This window comes from Furipterus horrens, unplaced genomic scaffold (assembly GCF_987537825.1).
Source record: "Furipterus horrens unplaced genomic scaffold, mFurHor1.1.pri manual_scaffold_11, whole genome shotgun sequence".
Classification (NCBI taxonomy): Eukaryota; Metazoa; Chordata; class Mammalia; order Chiroptera; family Furipteridae; genus Furipterus; species Furipterus horrens.
In genome coordinates, this window is record NW_028327181.1 from 81,392,352 (window position 1) to 81,417,134 (window position 24,783).

The 24,783-nt window shown below is 35.1% G+C and overlaps 1 protein-coding gene across 3 annotated transcripts in view; it reads right to left on the reverse strand.

The window, feature by feature from the left end:
- Nucleotides 1-24,783, reverse strand: part of GPATCH8 (G-patch domain containing 8) — a 79,201-nt gene that overhangs the window by 11,195 nt on the left and 43,223 nt on the right. For 2 of the 3 annotated variants that reach the window (XM_090291536.1, XM_090291535.1), the window contains 4 exons: nt 22,063-22,107; nt 19,994-20,061; nt 19,237-19,323; nt 10,995-11,138 (listed from right to left, as the gene is read on the reverse strand). In XM_090291536.1, the coding sequence (XP_090147662.1) occupies nt 10,995-11,138; nt 19,237-19,323; nt 19,994-20,020 (258 nt within the window). In that variant the 5' untranslated portion in view covers nt 20,021-20,061; nt 22,063-22,107. The remainder of the gene's footprint in view (nt 1-10,994; nt 11,139-19,236; nt 19,324-19,993; nt 20,062-22,062; nt 22,108-24,783) is intronic. The other variant, XM_090291534.1, reaches the window with a different exon arrangement.

A 24,783-nucleotide genomic window follows, 5' to 3' on the forward strand; every position in this document is an offset into this window, starting at 1 on the left:
CTCTCTAGCCAAGATTTAAATAGAATGTGTTTTTTTCCACATCTGCTGTCTTCTCTCAGCCACTCAATCAATAAGCCTAGAAAATCTCCCTCTGTCCAGTCATTCCCTTCCCTCTTACAAATATTAAATCACTTTTAGGAGTTATTTCCCAAATCCCAGGAAACTGTCTAAAGAATGAGCATTTTATCCTGGAGTTCCCAGGATAAGTCAGAGATTAAGCTTTCCAAGTTGAAGGGGACAGCCAAGACCGTCTATCTCAAATTCCTACCACAACATGGAGGCAGGGAGGGAAGAAAATTAGATGTTATCAATAAAACAAATCCAAGGTGCAGCCCCTTCTGTGCAAAGTTATCCTGGTACTATATACGGTGTAGCAAATACCTGTATCACCTTTACTAACTTTATTTGAGGTCTCTTTCAGGTAAGAGCATTCTGATGATAAAAATGAATTCCTAACTCAAACTCTGTTCTTTCTACTCAAGGTCAAACTAAATTCCCCTCACAAAATCTCTACTCATCTCTCATAAGATAGGATTCTTTTTCTTTTGAACTATCTTATTAGCACTTCATTTAGCAACCATGATATTTTGCTGACTAAATGCATAAAAATTTCAGGTCAGAAAACTTTGGGTTCAAATCCATTAAGTACTAGCGAAAGTGGTTTCAGCTCTTTGAGCTCCAGTTCCCTCATCAGAAAAAGAGGATTATCTAGCAAAAGATTTATGAGGTGTCAAAATAAATGTAAAGCACTTGGAATGTCAAAACTGTACAATACTGTCTCCCCCACACCTTCACTTGAGGAAAGGACTAGGTTTATCTTTATAATAAACCCTGCAATGCATGGAGCAATACTGAGACTACAAAATGTGTAAATGACTGGTGAATAATTTGGCCTAAACATTGGATCCTTGACTTTTCCACATATAAATTTTTATCATTTAAAGAAAAATCTGATTAGGAAATATTTTCATATCTCTATCAGGGACATATTCAAGTTATATGACACTATGGGTTTCCTAACTATTACTCTCAAATAGCAAGGAGTCTCATTCTTCAGAGAATCAGAAAGTCTGAAAAGCTCCTTACTGCTAGACAGAACTGGGCCAAATGCCCCAAAAATTCTGACCAGAAACTCCTCAATTTCCTATCTAAAAAGTAATTTTTATAAAAAGGTACCAGACCATAATTCAGAGTCAGGTTTTCTAAAGTTGCCTATTTTATTCCAAAACACTACCAAGCCTGGGCTCATTTGCCACTGAATATCCGTATGAAATTCTTTCTGTGATTTCTACTTTCACCTTCCTCTTAAGTTCTAAAGAGAAACACAACTTTAGACAACTTCTTCTAGGTGAGACTGGAGAATTCACGCACCTATTAGAGAAGAGACAGAGCTCATGCAAGGAGAACAAAATTACAGATGTACCATCAATCCAAAGCTCTTTTCAAAGGCTGAGCAAATTCCATGTCACACACAAAAATTCAAGTTAGACTCCAAACTGGGACACGATCTAATCTGAATGGCATCATTAATCATTTAAGCTTATTTCAAAGCCAATATATACCCTTATCTCTGAAAATTATAAAGTATGTTAATGAATTTACTTATTTATTAAACTACTAATGCTTATTAATAAAAAGTTAACACAAATAAAACATTTTTAGCTGGAAAATATTTGATTCACTAAAAAGGAGACTGAACCCTATTTAAATGAAAAGGTCTGATGACCCTGTTTTCCTGAAAAAAACCAACAGCATGTTTCCAAAAAGATAGATGTTTGTGGCAAGAACACAAAGAAAGAAACATTTCTCACTGATTCTGAGTCACATGGTAGCTAGGGTTTCCATTAAACTTCTCAAAAGACAAGTAGAGGGAAGGCCTTAACAAACAAGCCGGCGCTTTTAGTACCCATCCACATAAACTATGGCTATTTGAGATAAAGACCACTTCAAATATAAATGACATTTCTGTTCTTAAAACACAGCTAAATAGCTCTATGTTGGCAGAAAAAAATGTCTCCTGCAGAAACAAACTCCTGCTCCACTATGCAACTGTAAACAAATTACATCAGGGAAATGAATCTGGTAAATCTTACCAGGTTTTTAATATGGGTGATAAATTTGCCCTCATCATCAATAATTTGAAGTGTCAATAGCAAGGAATGGCACTATGTTTAAGTTGAAAATGAATGAAATATAGTTCTGTACAGCTTTCCCTAACAAAATCATAAGGGTCTAATAAAATATTTTGTTATCTTTTGGTGCTACTCTTCTTTCCTCTATCAAAACAAAATTTGATGCCACAAACTTGTTGAGTATACTTTACTAGGAATAAATCTTTCTCAAGTACTTTATATCTATTATCTCAGTTTAAGAAATAAAAACTATTGTTTCCATGTGAAAAAATAGGCAGAATATAGTCAAGACTATTTCCTATCACCACTAAAAGTCTTATGTTCTAACATTTACCTCAACTCTATAAAGAGAAAAACTAATTTTGTCTCTTTAGAGCCGTAAGATTATCCATGGTCTCTTTCTCTTACTAGATAGCAACCCCATTTTCCCACAACAGGGATTCCTTTTTAACTAACCTTGCAAATGCACACACCATTGCCTATGGCACAAGAAATGCTCAATAAACACTTATCAAACTGGTTTCAGTTTTAAAATGAGTTGTTGGGAGAGGCAACACATACATATACTTCTATGTATTATTTCCTGGATATGAAGAGAGATGAGAAATAGTAAAGAAGGGCTGGTTGTATATAACCTCAATCTCTTTTTTCTGGCTAAGTATAATCTGACCTTTTCTGGACCCCAACCACTCACTTTCCGCTATATTAACAATCCTGCACACCCCAAATCCACGGCCTCATCTTCCCACTGTTCCTTACTTCGCTCTCATAACATAACGTTAATGTCGATTTCCTCTTCCAAACTGAAGTAATATAGTTGTTACTTGGCCAAGTTACTCTGATTCAAGTCTGATATTTCCGGATGAGATCATCCAGGACATCACCATGTTTGGTGAGGGAGGGAAGACCAGGAGAGAACACAAAGTCTCAGCATTAAAGTACTCAGAGAAGGAAGACTATAGTTAAATAATTAAGGAAGTCCAAATTACTAGATAGATGTAATTCTTTTAGCACATGCATGTCAGTAAGTGATGAAAATGAATTTTATTCTGTAACACAGAAAACCAAATGTTTGGTAACAAAACACTAAACGCACTGATTATAAATACTGGAAAAAAATCAGAGGGAAAGAGAAAAATACACATTCTTTTTGCTGGGTAATAGTAGTACTAATTAGTCATTTATGATAATACTTATCTTTTATGCTCAATTATTTTGCAACATAATAACTATTAATATCATTTAGTAAATATCAAATAAATGTCACAAAAAATCAGTTTTGTTGTTAAAAAATTCAGCAAAAGGCCTTAAAAGTATGGTATATTCTTTAATACCAGATGTGCCTGTTTTAAAGTATTTTATACACATACACACAAAGGTATAGACAGTCACCATCACCACCAAAATTTAAGGTGGGAAATGAGGTTTTAAAAATAATTTTATTGAAATAAAATGTATTTACCATAGAATTCATACATTTAAAATGTAAAATTTGGTGGGCATAGTACATTTACAGAGTTGTGCAGCCATCACTACTGAATTTTAGAACATTTCCCTACCCCAAGGAAACCCAATGCCATTAGCAGTCACTCCCCATTGCCTCTTCCCACTCAGTCCTTAGAAACCTAACCTATGTTCTCTATAGATCTGCTTGTTCTAGACTCTCCATATAAATTAAAAACATACAATATGGGAGTCTTTGTGACTGTCTTCTTTCACATAGCTTAATATTTTCAAGGTCTGTGCATGGTAAATTTATCAATAAGCCATTCCTTTTTATTGCTGAAGAATATCCCACTGTAGAAATATGTCACTATTCATTCATTCATCAGTTGATGGATATTTGGGTTGCTTCCACTTTTTGGCTATTTGTGAATAATGCAGTTACAGACAATCTTGTACAAGTTTTTGTGTGGACATATATTTTCATTTCTATTGGGTATATACTAGTCATATGGTAACCCTATATTTAACATTTTGAGGAACTGCCTGTTTTCCAGAGGGAATATATCACTTACAACCCCATTAACAATGTGGGAGAGTTTTGATTTCTTCACATCCTCTCCAACACTTGTTAAAGTGTCTTTTTAATTTTAGCCATCCTAGTACAATAGGTGTGAAATGGTATGCCATTAAGGTTTTGTGTATAATGAGTTGTGTTTTTTTTTTAAGACTTTGTCTATTTTTAGAGAGTGAGGGAGAGAAACATCAATGTGTGGTTGCCTCTCACGAGTCCCCATCTGGGGACCTGGCCCTCAACCCAGGCATGAGACCTGATTGGGAACTGAACCGGCAGCCTGTTGGTTCACAGGCTGGCACTCAATCCACGGAGCCACACCAGCCAGGGCGATAACGAGTTTTAAGTTAGGCCTCTAGGTCACATCTGGAGGTAAAGATTTGCCCTCTATGTAACATTTGAAGGTTCATAAGAGCTGGGTGGGCCAAAAGAAAATGGAACAGCAACCCAGTCCAGAGCTCTTTTCAGCATTACCACTCAAACTTATCACTCCTTGAGTTGCTTTACGTTTCAAATCTTCACCACAGTGCAATACTGTGATAAATATGAGTATACAGCAGGTCCTTGAATAATGTCATTTCATTATAATGTTGATAAGAAAAATTGATTCCTTGCTAGGGCCACTGTCTGTGTAGTTTGCACATTCTCCCCAGGTCTATGTGGGTTTTCCTCTAAGTACTGCAGTTTCCTCTCACATCCCTAAGATGTTGGTGTATCTACACATTGTCCCAGTCTGAGTGAGTGTGAGGGCGTGTAGGCGCACTCTACGATGGAAGCACATCCTGTCCAGTGTGGGTGCCTGCCGTGTTTCCTGAACTGCCAGGAGATGCTCTGACCACCTTCAACCCAGATTAGAAAATAATTAATCTTATTTGTTTTTATTACTCTTTCTTAAATTTATGTATAGTTCGCATTTATATCAACGTTTAATATTAGAAGTATTTTGGGCCTTTATTTACAAGTGTGGTGATATTTCTGTGACCACAGAATATGCCATAGGAACTTAGCTTGTCTATATCCATTAGCCTATGGCAAAATTGGTTTCGTTACATGTTGTTTTGCTTCAAGTTGCAGTTTTCAAGAACCTATCGACAATGTTAAGTGAGGAGTTACTTAACAGGGGCAGAGAAGGGCTTGAAAACTGTGGAACACTCATAAGGTAAAATCATTTTTACTCAAATTTGGATTGTGTGGCAAGATGAAGAGTTAGAAATACACAGTAAGAGAATACAGGGTTTACCAGCAACCTTAGCTCCAAAAAGGTCTGTTTAGGGTTACCTCTGCTCATAAGCAAGACAGCTTTCCTAAAAAGATGCAGAGTTTTCCAAGGTTTACCAGGTTGTGATAGCTAAGTCTAAGAAGTCTATTCCCAACAAAAGCAGAGGTGGTGAGTAGGTAAGATTTAATAGGTGAAAAGCCTTAAAACATGCTCAATTTTTAGAAGATTGGCCAAAGGATGTCAATTCTTTTATTAAGCAAAACAGTCCCAAATAAAATGGCATCCATAGTGGTACAAGGTATCACCAAACCTAAGACTTTCATCTCTCTGATACAGGTTATTAAAATAAAACTACAATGTGTTCAAGTTATAAGATGTATACTTCTCTTCACAACTGCTTTACTTTTCGAAGCATGACCTCTTCAGAGGTGAACTGTGCTGTTTAAGTCAAATTTATGAAGCTTTGGAATTCTTAAGTACTTTAAAATTTTCTTAGCCTATTTCACATCTTTAAAATAACTTATGGTTTTCTAAGAATAAACATTCCATAAAGACCCAAAATATAGAGTACCTATGGAATATCTTCATGTATACGATCTTACTGGTTTCATTTCTTAGAAGGGTCATTTTCTTTTTACGTTAGCCCTAAAATTATCTTCTCTTGCCTTGGTTTTTTAACTTTTTGAGTTCTGTGTTTCTCCTCATTGAGTATCAAAGTAGCTCTGAAACAGGGACCCAGTCCACATTTCTTTAAATCTGCAGTGGCTTGCCAGAGGTCCAGTTGGTTTTGATGTGATTATTGTTCCTGATGCCAAGCACACAGAGGATCAAATGCAATAAAATATCTTGAGAGGCAAAAATCCAACCAGTAAACAATGAAAACTTCAAGTGGAAAGTGACCACTCCATACTTGAATGAAAGCTGTAAGTGATCATTCCTCCCATCACCATGGAATTTCTCAGAAAACACTTAAAGTCAGAACTTACTTCATTTCTAGAATAAGAAAAACTAATAATATTTCTGTTCCTTGGTGATATACATTACTGGGTACTGAAACAGTCAACTAAAAGTATACAATACTATCAAAAAATAATTCTAACAGTTAGACAAAGTTTACTAAATCATATAGTGATAGAGTCTATTCTGCACAATTTAGAATAGACAAGTTACTGATGGTTGCTACAAGTTTGGTTCAGCTATTTAAAGCTCAAGAAACCACCGCTTTTACAGCTAAAACTGACCTTGGTATTAAATGAGCTTTCAGTCTTCCCTAAAAATGTAAAAAAGTCAGGGGTTTTCATGCTGAAGCTATCTGCAGAAAGAAGAGGCCGTCTGAAAGCATTCTTTCCTCTCACCAAGATATCGATTCTACAAGTTAAAGGAATTTCTCAAAGCTGCTTTACAGTACCAGATTTTGATAACTGGATCTGGCTACCACAGATAGTTTTGAAATTGCAAGGAAGTTGCACCCAATCCTAAGGCATCTTTTGAATGTGCTACTTCCCCAGTAGCACTTAGAACCTGTGTTGAGGAGGGAAAGGTCTAAGACTGGATCACAAACTCAAATGTTTAGAGGAGTGTGTTTTGGAAGGCAATATAATGAGTCAACACAGGTTGGATGCAAGAGAAAAGATGAAGTAGAAACAACAGCTAACTGGAGAGTTAGTGCATATGTATGCCTTTTAAGAGATGGCAACTATTCAGCATTAGCCAAATGTTATGTTGAAAATGTATAACTAATGTTCTCAGATATTTTAATTTTTCAAGATAACCCAAAGCCTAAATTATATAAAATCTCATTTTTAAAAAACTGGGAACCAACTAAAATTAAAGGGGAAAAAACTGACATCACAAAGGCCAGACAAAATACAGCTATGGGACAATTTTTGGTCTCTGATTTATGTATTAGAGGCTGGTGGGCGAGGAGGCCCTTAGTGGCACAAATAAAAGAGAGTAAGATTGAAAAAATCCTGAGTAGGTAACAAGGCACCAAGAAAGAAAAGCAAAACAACAACAAAAATAAGGCACTATTACTGTGCCAGATTTACCTCTGGGAAAAAAAAAAGTTCTTTGGAGTTTGAAATTTAGGCCCTCTGAAAAGCTTAAAAAGTTTCCATTGTGATATCAATCAGCAGTTTGTTATTTTTTAAATAGAACTTTAAAAAAACCAAAAACCAAAAAAAGAAACCCTCACCCAAGGGTATATTTACTGGTTTTAGAGAGAGGGGAAGGGAGAGAAACACTGATGGGTTGCCTCCTGTATGCGCCCTAACCAGGGATCGAACCCGCAACCTTTTGGTGCACAGGAAGACGCTCCAACCAACTGAGCCACTTGGCCAGGGCAGCAGACATATTTTAAAAGATATTCAAAATAAAGAAAAAGGGAAGTAGAGATGGAAAAATGTTTAGTTTCAAAGTCAAGTTTAACTTATAACTAAGTCAACAAAAGTAGATGGATATTAACGCTTATTGAGCACTCAGGTATATCAGAACCAACTTACAATATAAAAAGGAATCATTGCGCTATCTGTTGAGGAATGTTAAAGCATACCTTTGAAGATCTCAAAATGTACTAAAATTATTACTTTAAAACAAGGTTTAAATTGTGGAACAGAGCCAAATGTCTAATTGGCTCTTTCATCTTTGAAGATGAAGCTGGGTCTTGATATTTGGGTATTAATGACTTGCTTCACAAAATATCTTAGAAAATTTGAGGAAAAACCAGTGGAGAGTGAGATGGGGAAAAAAATCACCACAAAGGAGGGTGACTCCGTAGCCCCTTTTTGAGAGATTATTTGTGTTTAATGAAGATAAGAGCATGGTCAGAATCCTGCCTACACTAGTAGTTGACTAAATGTAATTGATAATTTCTCTGGAAAATTTTAATGGTGAAAATTTGATGGAAGATGCAAACTAGGGATTACTAACATAAGGTTGAATGTACTTACCTATTATCTCAGATTCATAATAATCCTGTGTGCCTTCCTGGAAGACAAGACAGGGTGTCTTTATGATTTTAGAGCATAAATTTGGAAAATGGTAGGTCCATTTGTATGGTAAGTTCATGTCCATCAAAGAGGAATAAAAAGGGGACCTACCTCCTCTTAGGATTATTTAACTGTATTGTACCATGGTCAATTAAAGGCTCCTTAGACATTCTAAGTGAAGGGAAGAGTGTAACTACACAAAAACTGAGTGCTGTGCATTTTTCTGTTATTGTATTTATAGTATTCTGTTTCAAGATTCTGCCATTTGCATTGAGAGCAGTATAAAGAAAGATGAAAAAGCCTACACTGCAACCAAATAAAGAACATGACACCAAAAACAAAATAAACTCATACTACATTGGTTTTAACACCTAAGAGGGGCTTTTGATCAAGGTGGAAAAATAAGCTAACATGTATCTGCGTTAATTATACCAGCTAAAGATTATTTTCGTAGACCAGGGATCACAGATACGTTCTATATTAATGAATAAGGTAGTCCATGAATCCTCTATAGGAAATTCTGATTTTGTATTTTCATTTTGATTATAATCTAAAAAAGAATAATAAATAAATATTTGAGATCATCTAGATGAGCACTTTATAAATGTTTATAACATAACTGGGGAGTTAAAATGATAGTGATTTGTTTGTACCAAGCAAAGGCCAAATGATATCACAATACCATATATATTTGAATGTTTTCAGTTGTCCTAATAGTACAAGGTGTCTCAACCTCAGCATTACTGATTGACATTTGGAGCCAGGTAACTTGACTGCAAATAGCTTTCTGTGCATTTTAAGATGTTCAACAGCACCCTTAGCCTCCACCAATCAGATGCCAGTAGCCCTATCCTCCTGTAGTTGTGATAATCAAAAATGTCTCCAGACACTGCCAAGTATCTCCTGGGGGACAAAACCTCCCCAGGTGGATAAGCGCTTCAACAGGAAAAGTGGTGAGAGAACTGAGTCAAACCTAAATGCATAGGAGAATAAACACATCAAATTCAAATGAACTAGAGCTGTAACAATTTCTACTTCTCTCAAGTTGCATGAAACATCACTAAAACATTGTCATCTATCACATTAATGTTGTCAACGTGAATTTTATTAGTCCTACATTTAATTATGAATCTGTTTTGCTTTGACAGATTTCTTCCATCTTAAAAAACAAGTGTACACAATATGCAAATTTGAATTACACGTTTCCTGGTTTATTCTTTTCTAATTAAAACTTTACTCAAGAGACTGCTCATTAACTAAAAATGTAACCTTTCTAAATGCCCCTTTGGTCCATAAAGTTTCTTCTGAGTCTTAAACTAATCACAGCGCTTAACTGGAGAAATTCTCAAGAACCCAAAAAGGTAATTTATGTACTTAGGTGTAAAACTGTAAAATGCCTTTGTTAATTCCATAAAAAATAACCCAAAAGTTTGAATTATATATACACTGAAAAGGTGGAAAAGTTACTGAGTTAGTATTATTCACTGTTCCATTCTTCTTTCCTGACAGATGATTCTTTGAAGGAGTAAGGTAATTGCTAATATATCTTGTCCGTATATGTGATCTATCAATTTCTCTTTTTCAAATCAGGCAGAATTGACAATATATTAAAATAATGTACAAAATGTTGAAAAGTTGTCTTAAATAAAACTATCAGTGAAAATCTTAAATTGGTTAGGTGTGGCTGAATGTGGAAGAGATTACTGCATAAAGAATAATACTACAATCAACTTGAAAATTATCCCTGTGGTAGTAAAAGGAAAGCTTAGTAAAAGCCTGCCTTTTTCCTGTGCTCTGAAATCTTTGGTTGGTTGAAAAATAAAGCAAAGTAAAGGTTAAAATTTTGTTTTTGTTTAACAGGACCAGCTTAAGAGAGCATTCCAGCAATACCTATAAATCTTATAAGTTTAACAGATACAATATGTACCCCTCAAAAGACCTGACACCCAAGATCAAATGGCTCAAAATTCTTTAATAAGGCAGAACTGTGCTATAGACTTAAAGATTAATTTCCTCCTTCTAAAACCCCTCAGAGGCATTATTGCTGCCTTCTTTATGCCAGTAACTAGTTAGGTACAAGTTTCGCCCCTCCCTAAATTAATGGGGGTGGGGGGGGAAGGGCTGCAAAGAAAGTTAATTCATTTTTCAGCAAGCTCTTCAACATTTGGTGTCAGAGTTTTTTGTTAAAGTTAAAATCCTTCTCAAGATTTATCTACCTTCCAAAGGTATAACAAAATAACTTACTGATAGGAAAGAATACCTAATAAAGCATGAATTCTTCTATACAGAAGATTAAATGACCAGTCTGGGATAACTGTTTAATATGTTCAGAAAGGGGGAGAAAGAAAAACAAAGCTCCCAATGATCCTCAGTTGAATTACCAAATCAAATACAAATTTAGAAACCACTCAAATAAAAAATTTTATGCAAGATTTAAACAATTCTTCAGTCTATGTTAAATGCTGGAAGGGTGGGTCAGGATATTCGTCACTGAAAAAAAGTCAAGTCAGTCAGATGACTTCATATAGAGACCTGCAGATACAACCACAGTCATCAAGTTTTTTGGATCCACTCAAAATTCAATAGTTGTAACAACAAATAAAGTATTTTTTGTTTGTTAGAAAATAACTATTTCTCACCTGCTTGTGTGCATGATCATAGGAGTTAATATGGTTGTCAAATTCCTGATGTTTCTGATATTGCTTATCACAGAGTTCACAGTAAAAGTTGGCTCTGAGGTCTTCTAATGCTTTGGCAATTGCCTTTTCTTTATCAACATAGTCCTGTAAAGAACCACAAAATAACATCAAAAAATGAACTTGGTAGGATTTTAAGTGAATGTTGTAAAAAAGTAGTCTTACCTGAAGAGAGGCTAAATAAAAATATGCACCTGGACAAACTTTAGTGAAAGTACAAGGGACTAAAGACAGTGAAATCATAAAACTACCCAGGAAAAAAAATCACCCACAGTAAGATTGATAACAACAGGTGGAAGACAGTGTGCTTCAGTGTGCCAAATAAAAGTATTTTTATACTAAATAATTTTTCAGAAATGATGAAATGAAGGCATTTCTCTATATAAAGTTACCACCAACAGATTCGTCATTTTTCTCTTTCTCCCTTCCCCTCTCTCTAAAAATAAATAAAATCTTAAAAAGACAAAAAAAAAAAAAAAAAAAGAAAAGAAAAAATCCAACTGCATGCTGATTAGAAGAGATCCCCCTAAAACATGAGGACTCAGAAAGTTAAAAGATAAAGACAGAAAAAGATATGCCAGGCAAATACCAGAAGAAAGCTGGAGTAACCATATTAATATTCAACTTTTTAGACACTACTGTGTGGCCAGTTACGGAGTTAAATATTACGAGATTGTTTTCCAAATAAGCTGCACTGCTAATTTTAAAATGCCAACACAAATATGTTGGTTATTCACCGGTTTTAATGAGGTTCTGGCTCAAAACTGTGGGACTGATCCAAGAGATGGTCCAATATGCCTCAGAAAAAGTTCCACTTAAAAACTAGACATCAAAAGACATCTTAAAGCAAGTCGAGTATATTCATTTGATGTATGCAGAACAGAAGAATGAGAAGGGGAAAGAAATAATAAATGATTTACATATTTGCTCGTCTTTTACAGCAGGGTAGATGTACTATTCTCACAATGAGTAGCTCCTTTTAGTTAACAGACCTAAAGAGAAGTCTCATTTCAAAGGCTTCTAAAATTGGCCTTTCTTCTATTGTTAACTTTTGGATATACTTTCAAAGCAGCTTTAGCATCTATAATCTCTCTACCTATTTCTCACATGAGCTACTTCGTCAGAAAGAACAGGTTGTTATATTTTTGTGGAATGCCAGTATAGAACTACTTTGGATAAATTTATTAAAATTAAAAAGTGAACATACAGCACATTATGATTTTTGCCCTATTCAATCCTTATAATAATTTTCTCTAAATATTCTGGGCAGTTTCATGTTGCATGGCTGTTAAGCAACTTGTTGATATACCTCCTTACCAGTGCTGGTTTCCCCTCAAGATAGAAATCAGAAAGCTCACTTTCCCAACCTCCCTTAAACCTAGGATGCAGGAATGTGATCTACCCTCTTCCTATCAGAGGTATCTACATAAGACTTTGATTTCAAAGTGAACAGTATAAAGTAACAGGTACCAAGCAGAATCCATCTTCTAGCACCAGTGACTGCAGAAAAATATCTTAATTCTACCTTGGTTTTTACTTAATTATATAAGATAATCTTTTTATAGTGTTTCTATAGATTTAGAAGATTTACTCTTCCAAAAAAGAGATCAGAACACAGGATTTAAAAAACCACACACAACCTAATTAAATTTTGATTATAAGAGATTCCTTAGCCCTGGAGGGATGGCTCAATTGGAGCATTATCCTGTGCACCAAAAGGTTGTGGGTTTGATCCCCGGTCAAGGTGTGAACAGGGGGCAACCTATCAATGTTTCTCACAATGATGTCTCTTTCCAATTGACTCTCTCTCCCCATCTCCCTTCCCCTCTAATATCAATAAACATATCCTCAGGTGAGGGTTATAGAGAGATTCCTCATCGCACCTCATGCCTTTCAATGCAAATCACATTTCTTCTTCCTAAAGTATTTCCCTAGAAATTTCTTTAAAAATTTTTTTAAATTATATTATATTGTTTATTCTATTATAGTGGTACAGATTTTTCCCCCTTTGTCCCCTCCCTCCTGCCCCCCCCCCCCGGCAATCCCCACACACTGTCCATGACCATGGATCATGAATATATGTCTTTGGATACTCTACTCCCTATGCTGTACTTAACATCCCCATGACTATTCTGTAACTAACAATTTGTACTTCTTATTCTTTCACCTTTTTCACCCATCCCCCAACCACCCTCCTATCTGGTAACCATCAAAACATTCTCTGTATCTATGATTGTTTCTGTTCTGCCTGTTTAATTCTTTTAAGATTCAATTGTTGATAGATATGTATTTACTGCCATTTTATTGTTCATATTTTTGATCTTCTAAATAAGACCCTTTAATATTTCATAATGGTGAACTCCATTAGGTTTTTTCTTGTCTGGGAGGCTCTTTATCTGTCCTTCAATTCTAAATGATAGCTTTGCTAGGTAGAGTAATCTTGGTTGTAAGGTCCTTGCTTTTCATCACTTTGAATATTTCTTGCCAATACCTTCTAGCCTGCAAAGTTTCTTTTGAGAAATCAGCTGACAGTCTTATGGGAGTTCCCTTGTAGGTAATGAACTGCTTTTCTCTTGCTGTTTTTAAGATTCTCTCTTGGCATTTTAATTATGATGTGTCTTGGAGTGGGCCTCTTTGGAGTCATCTTGTTTTGGTACTCTGTGCTTCCTGGACTTACTTGTATGTCTATTTCCCTCACCAGGTTAGGGAAGTTTTGTGTCATTATTTTTTCAACTAGGTTTCCAATTTCTTGCTTTCTCTTCTCCTTCCAGCACCCCTATGATGTGAATGTTCATATGCTTTAAGTTGTCCCAGAGGCGTATTCTACTGCTCTTCTCATTTTTTGGATTCTTTTTTCTTCTTGCTGTTCTGATTGGTTTATTGCTTCCTTACGTTCTGAGTTGCTGATTTGAGTCTCAGTTTTACCCACTCTATTATTGGTTCCCTGTAAATTGTTTTTTATTTCAATTAGTATATCCTTCGTTTCTGACTGGATCTTTTTTATGCTGTTGAGGTAGTCACTAAGTTCCTTGAGCATCCTTACAACCAGTGTTTTGAACTCTGCATCTATTATAGATTGCTTGTCTCCATTTTGTTTAGTTCCTTTTCTGGAGTTTTGTTCTGTTCTTTCATTTGGGCCACATTTCTTTGTCTCCTCATTTTGGCAGCCTCCCTGTGTTTGTTTCTATGTATTAGGTAAAGCTACTGCATCTCCAAGGCTTGGTAAGAGTGGCCTAATGTAGTAGGTGTCCTATAGGGTCCAGTGGCACAGCCTCCCCTATCACCCAAGCTGGGTACTCAAGGTACACCCACTCTGTGGGCTGTGAACACCTTCCTGTTGTAGTTGAGCTATGATTGCTGTTGGCACATCCAAGGTCAGCCACCACATGTGTTCTGTCTGGGGTCATTCAGCATAAGCTACAAAGCGATCTGCAGATGACCGCTAGTTGTGCTGGGCTTGGAAGTGCCCAGGAGGGGCCAAACTGTATACCAATGCTGGCTGCTGCTAGTGCTGGGCCTGAGGCAACTTAGTGAGAAGTACAGGGCTTGCTAAAGCCAAGTGCTGCTTGTTTGAGAGAATTAAGGAAAATCTGAAGCATGGGTCAAAGTAAGCCATTCATATGGAAAAGCCACTGTAAACTGCTTGAGTGGGCCTGAAAGTTGGGTGGGGCAGTGCTTCAGAGAATCACCAGGGTGGGGCATGCAGCATGAGCCAGGTGTGGTGCCTGCCTGCAGGCTCTGTGGCTCTGTGTGGGGCTCAAAAAGGAACAATGGCCTCTGCCAGCACTTCTATCTGGAGAAAGCCCACCCCCCCAGCTCTTACCCTGATACTGGGCAACTGAGTTCCTCCCCATCTGTCTCTGATGCCTTTCAACCTGCTGCCCTAGCGCTGAATCTCAGAGACAATGAGTCCAAGTAAGCCTCTGCACAGACCCTTTAAGAGAAACTGCCTGGGATTCCAGCAGTTTCTGTTTTCCATAGCCTCAATCCCTGCTGGTTTTTACATCCAGAAGGTATGGAGACTTATCTTCCTGACACTGGAATACAGGGCTGGGGCCTGCAAGTGAGGTATGTGCCCTGACCGGTAATGAAACCAGCAACCTTTTGGTTTGCAGGCTGGTGCTCAATCCACTGAGCCACACCAGCCAGGGCTGTCATCTAACTCTTAACCACTCTCCATATTTTCCGTTTTTCTCTTTTGCCCTCCCTCTTTCTACTTTTTGCTGCACTGTGGATATTTCTTCAGATGTGTTATAATTTAATATTCTGCCTTGTAAATTATGCTATTAAAGCCTCTCACTGAGTTTTTATATGGTCTCTTGCTCTTTACTCATAATCTCAATCCTTTTTATTTCCTTAAGTACATTAAATTTGGTTTTTATATTGCATTTTTCCTTTCTCCTTGGGTTATTTAATCCATTCCTGCGACTTTAAAATCATCAGTATGCTAGACACCTCCCAAACTTATATCTCTTGCTGACACCAATTCCCCTCTTATAGTCCAGGTTTGAATATTTTGGTTATCTTTATTGGATATAACAAATTTCCACAGATGATGCATTACAATTAAAACTGCAAAACAAACAAGAAAACAAACTACTGTGAGAAGTCAGGAGAAGAAATAAAAGATAAAAACATATATCAAATATTACAGATAACATAAAATTTGAAAGGAATTATAAAATAAGACCATTTAAAATGTTTAAAAATAAAAATAAACAAAAATAATAAGCAAAACGTAAAAGCAGAGCATTATTAAAAAACAAAAAGCAAAACAAGGCAAATTGGAAAAAGAATCAAAGCGCTATCTTAATAATTTTAAAAACGCATTGAGTGTTAGATCTGTTTTTTAAAGTCACTGATATGTAACAAAACAGTATTTCTAAGAGTTAATTGTAGAATACAGGTGGGTAAGTATATGGGTGTTCACTGTACAGTTCTTTCACTTTTTCTGTATGCTCAACAATCTTCATAATAAAATGCTGGGGAAAATATTACTAACGTGAAAAATAAGAAAATCGTTAAGTGCATGAGAGACTCCTCTATACTATATTCTAAAAGCTTTGATTTTTCCTTTTACATTTAAATCTTTAATCCATCTGCAATCGATTATCCTATGGTATGAGGTGGGGAGTACAAATCTATTATTTACCACATGGGCAACAACTATCTCAAAATCTTTTATTGAAAAGTTCATTCCTTTCCTCAATCTGCAATACTATGTTTTGTTTTATCAAGTGGTCAAATATATAAGGCATCTGTGTCTGGACTTTCTTTTTTTGTTCAAGTAATCTATCCTGGAACAAAATATCACGATGTCTCATTTACCATAGCTTTATAATAAATTCTGATAGCTGGTAAAGCAAGTCTTTCTATTTCATCATGTCTTGAGACTGCTTTGACTATGTTTGGCCCTTTATACTTCCATATCAATTTTGAGATAACCTTGTCAAATTCCATACAAAATCCTGTTGGGGTTTTGACTTGACTGCATTAAATACATGGAAAATTTTGGGGAGGACAGATTTCTTTATAATATTAAGTCTTCTAACTTATCAACAAATTATTTTAAATCTTTTTATTCACTGTTCTTTAATATCTCAATAATGTTTTTGAGTAAGTCTTCCTCATCATGTAGTCTTCATTTTGTAACTCTTGTTGCTCTACAGACACATAAATTTATTATTTTGCATCTAGCATCCTGCTAAACTGTTATTTGTATAATTTATCTGTCTGTATATTGTTTTGGGTATCTATATACATAATCATACCTGCAAACAAAAAGTTTTGTCTCTCCCTTTCACCTCTTCTACCTTTGTTTGTTTTTGCCTGTCTACCTTACTGTGCTTAGGACCTCCAGCATAGAATTTAACAGAAGCAATGACAGCCAGGCATCCTTGTTATGTCTCTTCATCTCAAAAGGAAAGCTTTTGACTTTTTAATCTTAAGTATGATTTCTCCTACATGGTTTTTGAAGGTATTCTATCTAGTTAAGGAAAGTCCTTTCTTTATCAGGTTGAATAAGGCTAATCATCATAAATGAATGCTGAATTTTATTATAATGCTTTTACTTTTTGCATCTATTGAGATAACAATATTTTTCCCTTAAATCTCTTAATGTGGCTGGCTACATAAACTGATTTCTAACATGAAGCAATCTTGCATTCCTGGGATATCTTGGTCATGATATACCCAATTTGCCCTGTGTTTGCTAGTATTTTAAGATGTACTTTGTGTTATAAATTATAGTTGTCATATATAATTATCCTTCTGATACTACCCTTATCTGGATTTAGCATCAAGGTGGTATTACTAATCTCTCATTAAATAAGGTGGGAGTTTTTCTTCCTTTTCAATACTCTGAGAATTAGAAATTGCTAGTTAGGACTTGTCATTTCTTTCATGAATATTAACAGAACGCACCGGTAAGGTTATTGGACTTTATGTTAAAAACATTTTTAACCACAGATTCAATTTATATAATAGTTATAAAACTATTCAAGCTTTCTGTTTCTTTCTGAGTCTACTTTAACAATTTATATATTGTCCCCCCACCCCTGATTTTATTTATTTATTTTTAGAGAGACGGGAAGAGAGGGAGAAATACATCAATGTGTGGTTGCCTCTCGTGCACCCGGAACTGGTGACCTGGCCCACAACACAGGCATGTGCCCTGACTGGGAATCGAACCGGTGACTCTTTGGTTCACAGGCCAGCACTCAATCCACTGAGCCACACCAGCCAGGACAATTTATATTTTTAAAGAAATTGTTCCACTTAAATCCAATTTTACATTCAGTGGCATGCAGTTATCTTTTAGTGCCTGCTTCATCTGAAATAATATCCTCTTTTTTCACTATTGATATTGGTTTTTCTATATACTTTTCTTAATATCACAACAAGTATATTAAAGAACTAAGTTTTGGCTTTGTTGGATGTTTGTTTTCTGTTTCATTAATTTTTATTCTTATCTTTACTATTTCTTTCCTTTTACATTCTTGAGGTTTATTTTGCTATTTTTTTTAATTTCCTGAGAAGAATGTTTTTACTTCGTTTGTCTCCTGCTGTTCTTTTTTCCTAACATAAGCAATAATGATATGTATTTGCTATCAAACATCATATGGCTCTTTAGCTTATCATAAGTTTTGATATCTGTTTTTATTTTTTTATTTTAAAATATTTTCTAATTACCACTGTGATTTGATCTTTTACTGATAGGTTATATAAATGTGTTTCTTAATTTCCAAACAGAGATTTTTGAATTATCTTTTTATTTGACTGCTTTATGGTTGATAACTTGATTTCAGTTCTTTGAAACTTGTTGATACTTTTATGACAGATGATAAAAAAAAAAAGGTTTGTTTAAATAAATGAAGTACTCCTTATGATGGAAGTTTTTTATTTTCAAAGTGATTAGATACATAATTCCTTTTATGTGAGGTTTGTTTATTGTGCTAAGTCTTCCAACTATCCTTGCCAATATTTTTCGTCTACTTCTTCTCTTAATTACTGAAGTATATTAAAATCTCTCACTACTGTGGTGGCTATAAACATTTCTCCTTAAGAGTTTTTGCTTTATATGTTTTTTATGGTAGAACACATTTAAAAAATAAATCTCTTTCTCTCTTCTTACCTTAAGTATCATCACCAAATCAGTTTCTATATGATAATCTTAGCTTAGAGTGTTTCTTACCTATTTAAGACTGGGCATACATACTACAAAATCTTGATAAACATATTCCCTGATCAATCTTTTTGAAAGCTATATTATGACATGTTCTAAACTGCAGTTTTCTATAACTACACCCTTTAAAAAGGAAAATACTGAGTGAAGTTCTCAATTTGTTCGCTATTCTTAAAACACCTCATCCATTAAAAAAGAAAAGGTTTATCAATAGGTATCAAGCTCCTAAAGGACTCAACAATTTTTACTGCTATTACTACCTACTGTACACTGGGCATTGTGTTTTCAAACACTAATGCAATCTTCCCAACAGATGTATAAGGTGGGTATTATTACCTCTATAGTTTTTACAGAGGCAATAAATAGGAAAGTTCAGAAACTTGAGATCTACTACTCATCACCACCAAATGTCAAACAAATGCTGTTAAGAGAGATCCGTTTCACCAAAAATACCTCTTTCAGTGTGAGCACCCACATGCAAAAAAGGCTTCATTTAAGTACCTTGTACTTCTGTCTCAATTCTTCTGTGTCTTCTTTTTCCACTTCTAGGACACGGCGCCGTTCGGTAGCATCTTCGGCATAATCAAGCTTAAGAAAAATAGATGCAATTAGCCTTAATTTCTAAAGTACCCCCAATTAGCTTTTAAAAGGCATCTGCACAACTACAGTACTCTACAAAAATAAAAAACTCTGTGTTTGCTCAGCAACCTCTTGCTTTATTGTCACTCCACAGAGAAAACAGCGTGCAGAAAAAGTTCATTAATCCTTTCATGCTGGTGGTTCCCAACAGGCACATTTTTGATGAGAACAGACTTTAATTCAATGTTCGATGCCAAAGAATTAGGAGTAAATGGAGGCAATATTTTAGGCAATGAAAAGAAGATAACACAGATGACAGCTGCACACATCTCCATAGGGATAAAGCTTCTACCACAGCAAATATTCTAAGAGTTAAGCAACACTGCCTACTGAAATGGGTACCAGGGTCTGGGTTTAAGCCTTATTTTGCGTTGTGGCATAACCTTGGGCAACCACTCAATTTCTTTATGCCTCAGTTAAAACAGAATTATTATTTGCAATCTACCTGCCTCAAAGGCAGCACTAAATAAAAATGTAAAATATATTTTTAAATTTCCAAAGAAAAATATTAGAACTACATTTTATCTAATAAATGTATTCTTGCATTGGCATCTGAATTTGGAATTAATATCTTTTAAAAATATCCCATAAAACAAGTGAACTAATGAGATAAATTTACCTCCATTTCCATGCGACCCATGCCCATGACATCATACTTGACAACAATTGGAATGGGATCTGTTCTCCCTGTAACAGGAACACATAATCAGGGTAAGATGCAAAGCTAAGCCGACAGCTCACTTTACACATTAAGTTTGGGTGGTTAGAGATCTTGCCTTGGAGTGCAGAGACCAGAAAGCTACAGTGAACCAAACACAAGCCATTCTCACAGCTTACAACCAAATCTGCCTCTTCCAGTTTAAGCCCAACTATCCACCTTAATTGTCTTTCCAGAGAGGATAATTCCAGATTATATGGCAAAATTAAATAAGCAATTCAAAGCATTTCTAAGCTTTGGCACCAGGAGACTTAAAACAACTTTTCATCAAGAAATCACTTCACTCTTACTGTCCACTGACACCCTCCCATACACACTTTTAAAATGGGTAATAAATATCTTAATTGACATACTTAAATTCAGAGAAGCACAGTTTCAAACATGATACAGGAAAACTCTGTAACTGCAACTCAATATATCTAATATTATTTTGTTTTCAAAAGATGCTTTACAGTAAGTGGGGCTATGAAATATTTAAATAAAAGGCAACAATTAGTTGCCCTTAGAAACAAAGAATAGTGTTTCTTTTGAACTGGTGCTCTGAGGTCCCATTTTCCAGAGTGGATTTAACACTGGCTATGGTGAACGGTAAGCTGTGAAAAGGACTAGTTGCGAAGAAAATTGACTTTAAACTAATCGATCTATGCTGAAGATCTTAAAAAATGTATATTTAATCCACTCATAACCAGCCAAACAAAGCAAAATGGGGCAGACAAGCACTTTACTACCACAGCTGTTTTACATCACAACTTGCGCTGTTTATTGTGATGTAAGCCCACTGATAAGAGGACTTACCTTATCCGTTGTACACCTTTAGTGAAAAAACACAATATTTATTTCCCTCATCATTTCACTCAGGCTGGTGTAAACAATTGGTTTTTGTTTTTCTGTTTTTGTTATACACACATAAATATTATACCTTTGGGCTAAAAGTTAAGCTTTGTCAAGATAAATCTGAGGTATCACCAAAACCAAATTAAAAATGACAAATGCCATTATCATGACTAGGCTTGGTCCTGGAGAAAAAAGAAGAAACTGTTTTCAAAGTGACCGGCAACCACTTGCATGTAGTTGCTCTGTATTTGTGGGATTACTTTTTATCTTTAAAAAATAATGAAAAACAAATTCATAAGTTTACTTATCACCAATACCCCATTATTTTATAACCAATAAATAAGGATATAATTAGGAGTAATTATTATAGAGAAAAAAGTTTAAGTAAATAAAGAATATCTCATGCCAGAAAAAAAAGAAAAAATACAGCCTTCTTTTAGATACTATCAAAGACTGCCAGTAAAACAAAATGAAAATGCATTACTACCTTATGCCCAATGGTATAATAAATAAGCAGTGACTGCAATCTTTAGCAAAAGGACCAAATTAAGACAGGTTATAAAAATGACTTCCTAGGTGCAATATCACTTTCATAACGTCTCAATCAGGGATTTACTGGTAAAAACAAATGATCCAATGAAAGAATTGAAAAATGACATAGGAATTTACTTTTTTTGTTGTTTGTTTGGTTTGTTTTTTGTTTTTTGTTTTGTCTATCAGAATTTGTTAAACAAGAATCAAGAAAGTTTTGGTAGATTCATTACCTCTGTAAACCCCTGTTTATAAACTCTGCGTTAGTACTTTTGCCTTCTAAGGCAGTCAACATTTGTTTTAATTTATTTATAAATTGCAGTAGCAAGTGCTAGTGCCCATTACATTGTGGGGAAATCAAGTTTTTGACAGTATTAGAATTTAATGTTTTAACTGATTTTTTTTTTGTAGTTCTAACACAAACAGATACAGCCCTCCTTAACATTACCCTTTAATGAACGAGGATCAGACAAGTTGCATAAGGAAAGGAAAGGAAAATGAAAAAAGACCAAGCAGAAGGATGAAGGCTACAACAGAGAAAGTAAGCCTAACATATTGGTGCACTGATGACAAAGGAGTAATTCAGTCTGAAAATAAAAAATTACCACTGCTAAGTTTACCATCACCACAACAAGTCCAGGATCATAATGCTGTAAAAAAGAAACACCATTTGTTAGGCAGAAACCATTAAGGTAGAAAACAGGCCCTCTATAGCAGGCAGACAGGATGGGGTAAAGTAACAATTGGACTTGGTCCCTCCCCCGATTTCAGCTGGGGACAGAGGAAGGGCACTTCTTGCTACAGTATTTTCATACTGGTTGGACCAGGGTGTGAGATTTTTCTACTGCTACTTGAGGATATAAACAATCCCCTCTTTAATAATGCAGGGGGTAGGAGAAAGTGTTAGTTCAAAGTGAGAGAACTAGCTCTATATCTTCTAATCTCTCACTACTCATTCTGCTAAATCAGTATTCAGGGCCGAAGGTGTAACTTTTCCTTAAAAAGGTAACATCAATGGCAGATCAGCCAGACCGTGATCAAGTTATTTGCTTCACTAAAAGAACTCTAAGAGGTTTTGAGGGGCAGGAAGGGAATCATCAAGAGCTTCATATATATATATATAAAATAAGTAAAAGGTCTGGAAAATAACCACAGATCTTCAGTGCCTGGAAAACTAAGTGCATTTGAGTTCTATTATGAATGACTAAAACTTGAATTAGCTTTCCTTAGAACTCTGGTCTTTTAATGAAGTCTTCTTTCAAGGCCTGCAAACATCTTTCTGCATACAACAAAGCCAAGCTTTGAACTGGACCAGGAACTCCAGAGAAAGTGGCATCAAAGGGCTGTTGCAGTTAATTTAATCCATTCATAGGTAACTAACAGAAAATAAACAGTTTGACTTTAAAAACAATCAGCAAGTGACACTACTGCCCAGGCCAAGTAGTAATTTCTTTCCATTATTAAAGAGTTTCCAGATCAAGGAATAATCTCAGAGGGAAAGACACCAAACAATACATACAGGAAGAAGTTAGAACATTAAAAAAAAAAAAAAAGAAAAAAAAATCCCTTCAATTTATTCATTTATGATCAATGATAAAATCCTATCATAAAAATACCACTGTGGAACACCTGAATAACAATTTATAGTGATGAATTTCCAAAAGGTAGGTAGCAACAGAATGTTTGCTAATATGATATTCTCTAGGAAAGTCAACTTCTTTTAAAAATAAATTGAACTCTATCCAAGTTCCATATTTCTTGGTTTCCTTTAAAGGGGACAAATATTTCTTAAAATTAATTAAATTAAGGATTTTTGTTTATTTCATTCCAAAGAAGGCAACTTCAACCAAAAAAACCTACTTTCCTAAAAAGAGATAATCCTCCTTAGCCAAAGAACTAGATACTATGACTATGATCTGACCAACTAGAGAAGGGAAAGAAAAAAGAAAACACACCAAATCTAGAATGTGCCAATAGTTAATTCATGTGATGAGGGAAAAAACTGATATTCACAGTTTAAAATCAAAACTTTAAATATATATGTATATGTATCAAATTATGGTGTATACCCAAAACTAATATAATGTTGTATGTTAATTATACCTCAATGAAAAATTTTTTGAAGAGAAACTTTGTTTCACTGACCAACAAGAATTGTACTTTCTATATTTTAAAAGGCAGTTTTACTTCCACAATGACAAAAATATTAAAATGTTCATATATGCATCTCCTGCTAAAATGTAAAGGTATTTATTATGACATTATTAGTGGAGAATAAGACCAAATATAAAAACCCACTGATTGCCTACAGCCACCCTGTTTCTAAGAACAATCCCTCATGAATTAGTTTTTATTTTAAATTAGTTAAGGATATACCAGTCTACAAAACTGGCCCAAAGAACTAGACTGTAGAGAAATACCCTTTTTTGAGAAACATTTATGTTTAAAGAGACAAAATTCAGGAACAGAACAATTGGGAAAACATATTAAAGCACCAATAACTGGTAATCACCTATACTTCAGAAACAGAAGGCACATGATTCTCACAGAAATAAATTAGAAATGAAGAAGCTTCCAAAGTGATCAACAGATATAAGAACATAATTTATCGCCACTGCCTTTCCCGCTACTGAGATTCATTCAACAATAAATATTTACTGAATTGCTACTACATATCAGGCACTATTGGAAGGCACTGGGCATATGGAAGTGATCAAAACAAAGTCCTACACTCCATGAATTATCTATAATTAGGAAAAATAACCTTATCACTTTAAACTTCTGGCATGAGGGGGAAAAAACAGAACATTTGTGGAGCCAAAGCTTAAAAAAGGCTGAAGTTGTCCTTTAAAGATATCTAAAATTGTTTTTAAAGACTAACCCTATATAAAAGCCATCAAAGTCAAAAGGTCAAGAACCTGACATCTTTAAATCTATTTCTTACTTTAAGCAATTTAAATACATATATGAAAACCAAGAATAATACAATATTAGAATGATGACTATTCTCTGATTTATAAAACTATCCAAAATAGGTATCTACAGTAAATTTTATGTTGGTGCACTTAAATATAATTTCATTTATTAAAATTATAATTACAGCCCTGGACAGTATGGCTCAGTTAGTTTGAGCATTGGCCCATAACCAAAAGGCTGTGGGTTCGATTCCCAGTCAGGGCACAAACCTAGGTTGCACGTTTGATCCCAAGTCTGGGTGCGTACAGGAGGCAGCCAATCGATGCTTCTCTCTCGCATAGATGTTTCTCTCTTCCTTCCTCTCTCTCTAAAATGCAATGAAAAAATGTCCTCGGGTGAGGTTTTAAAAA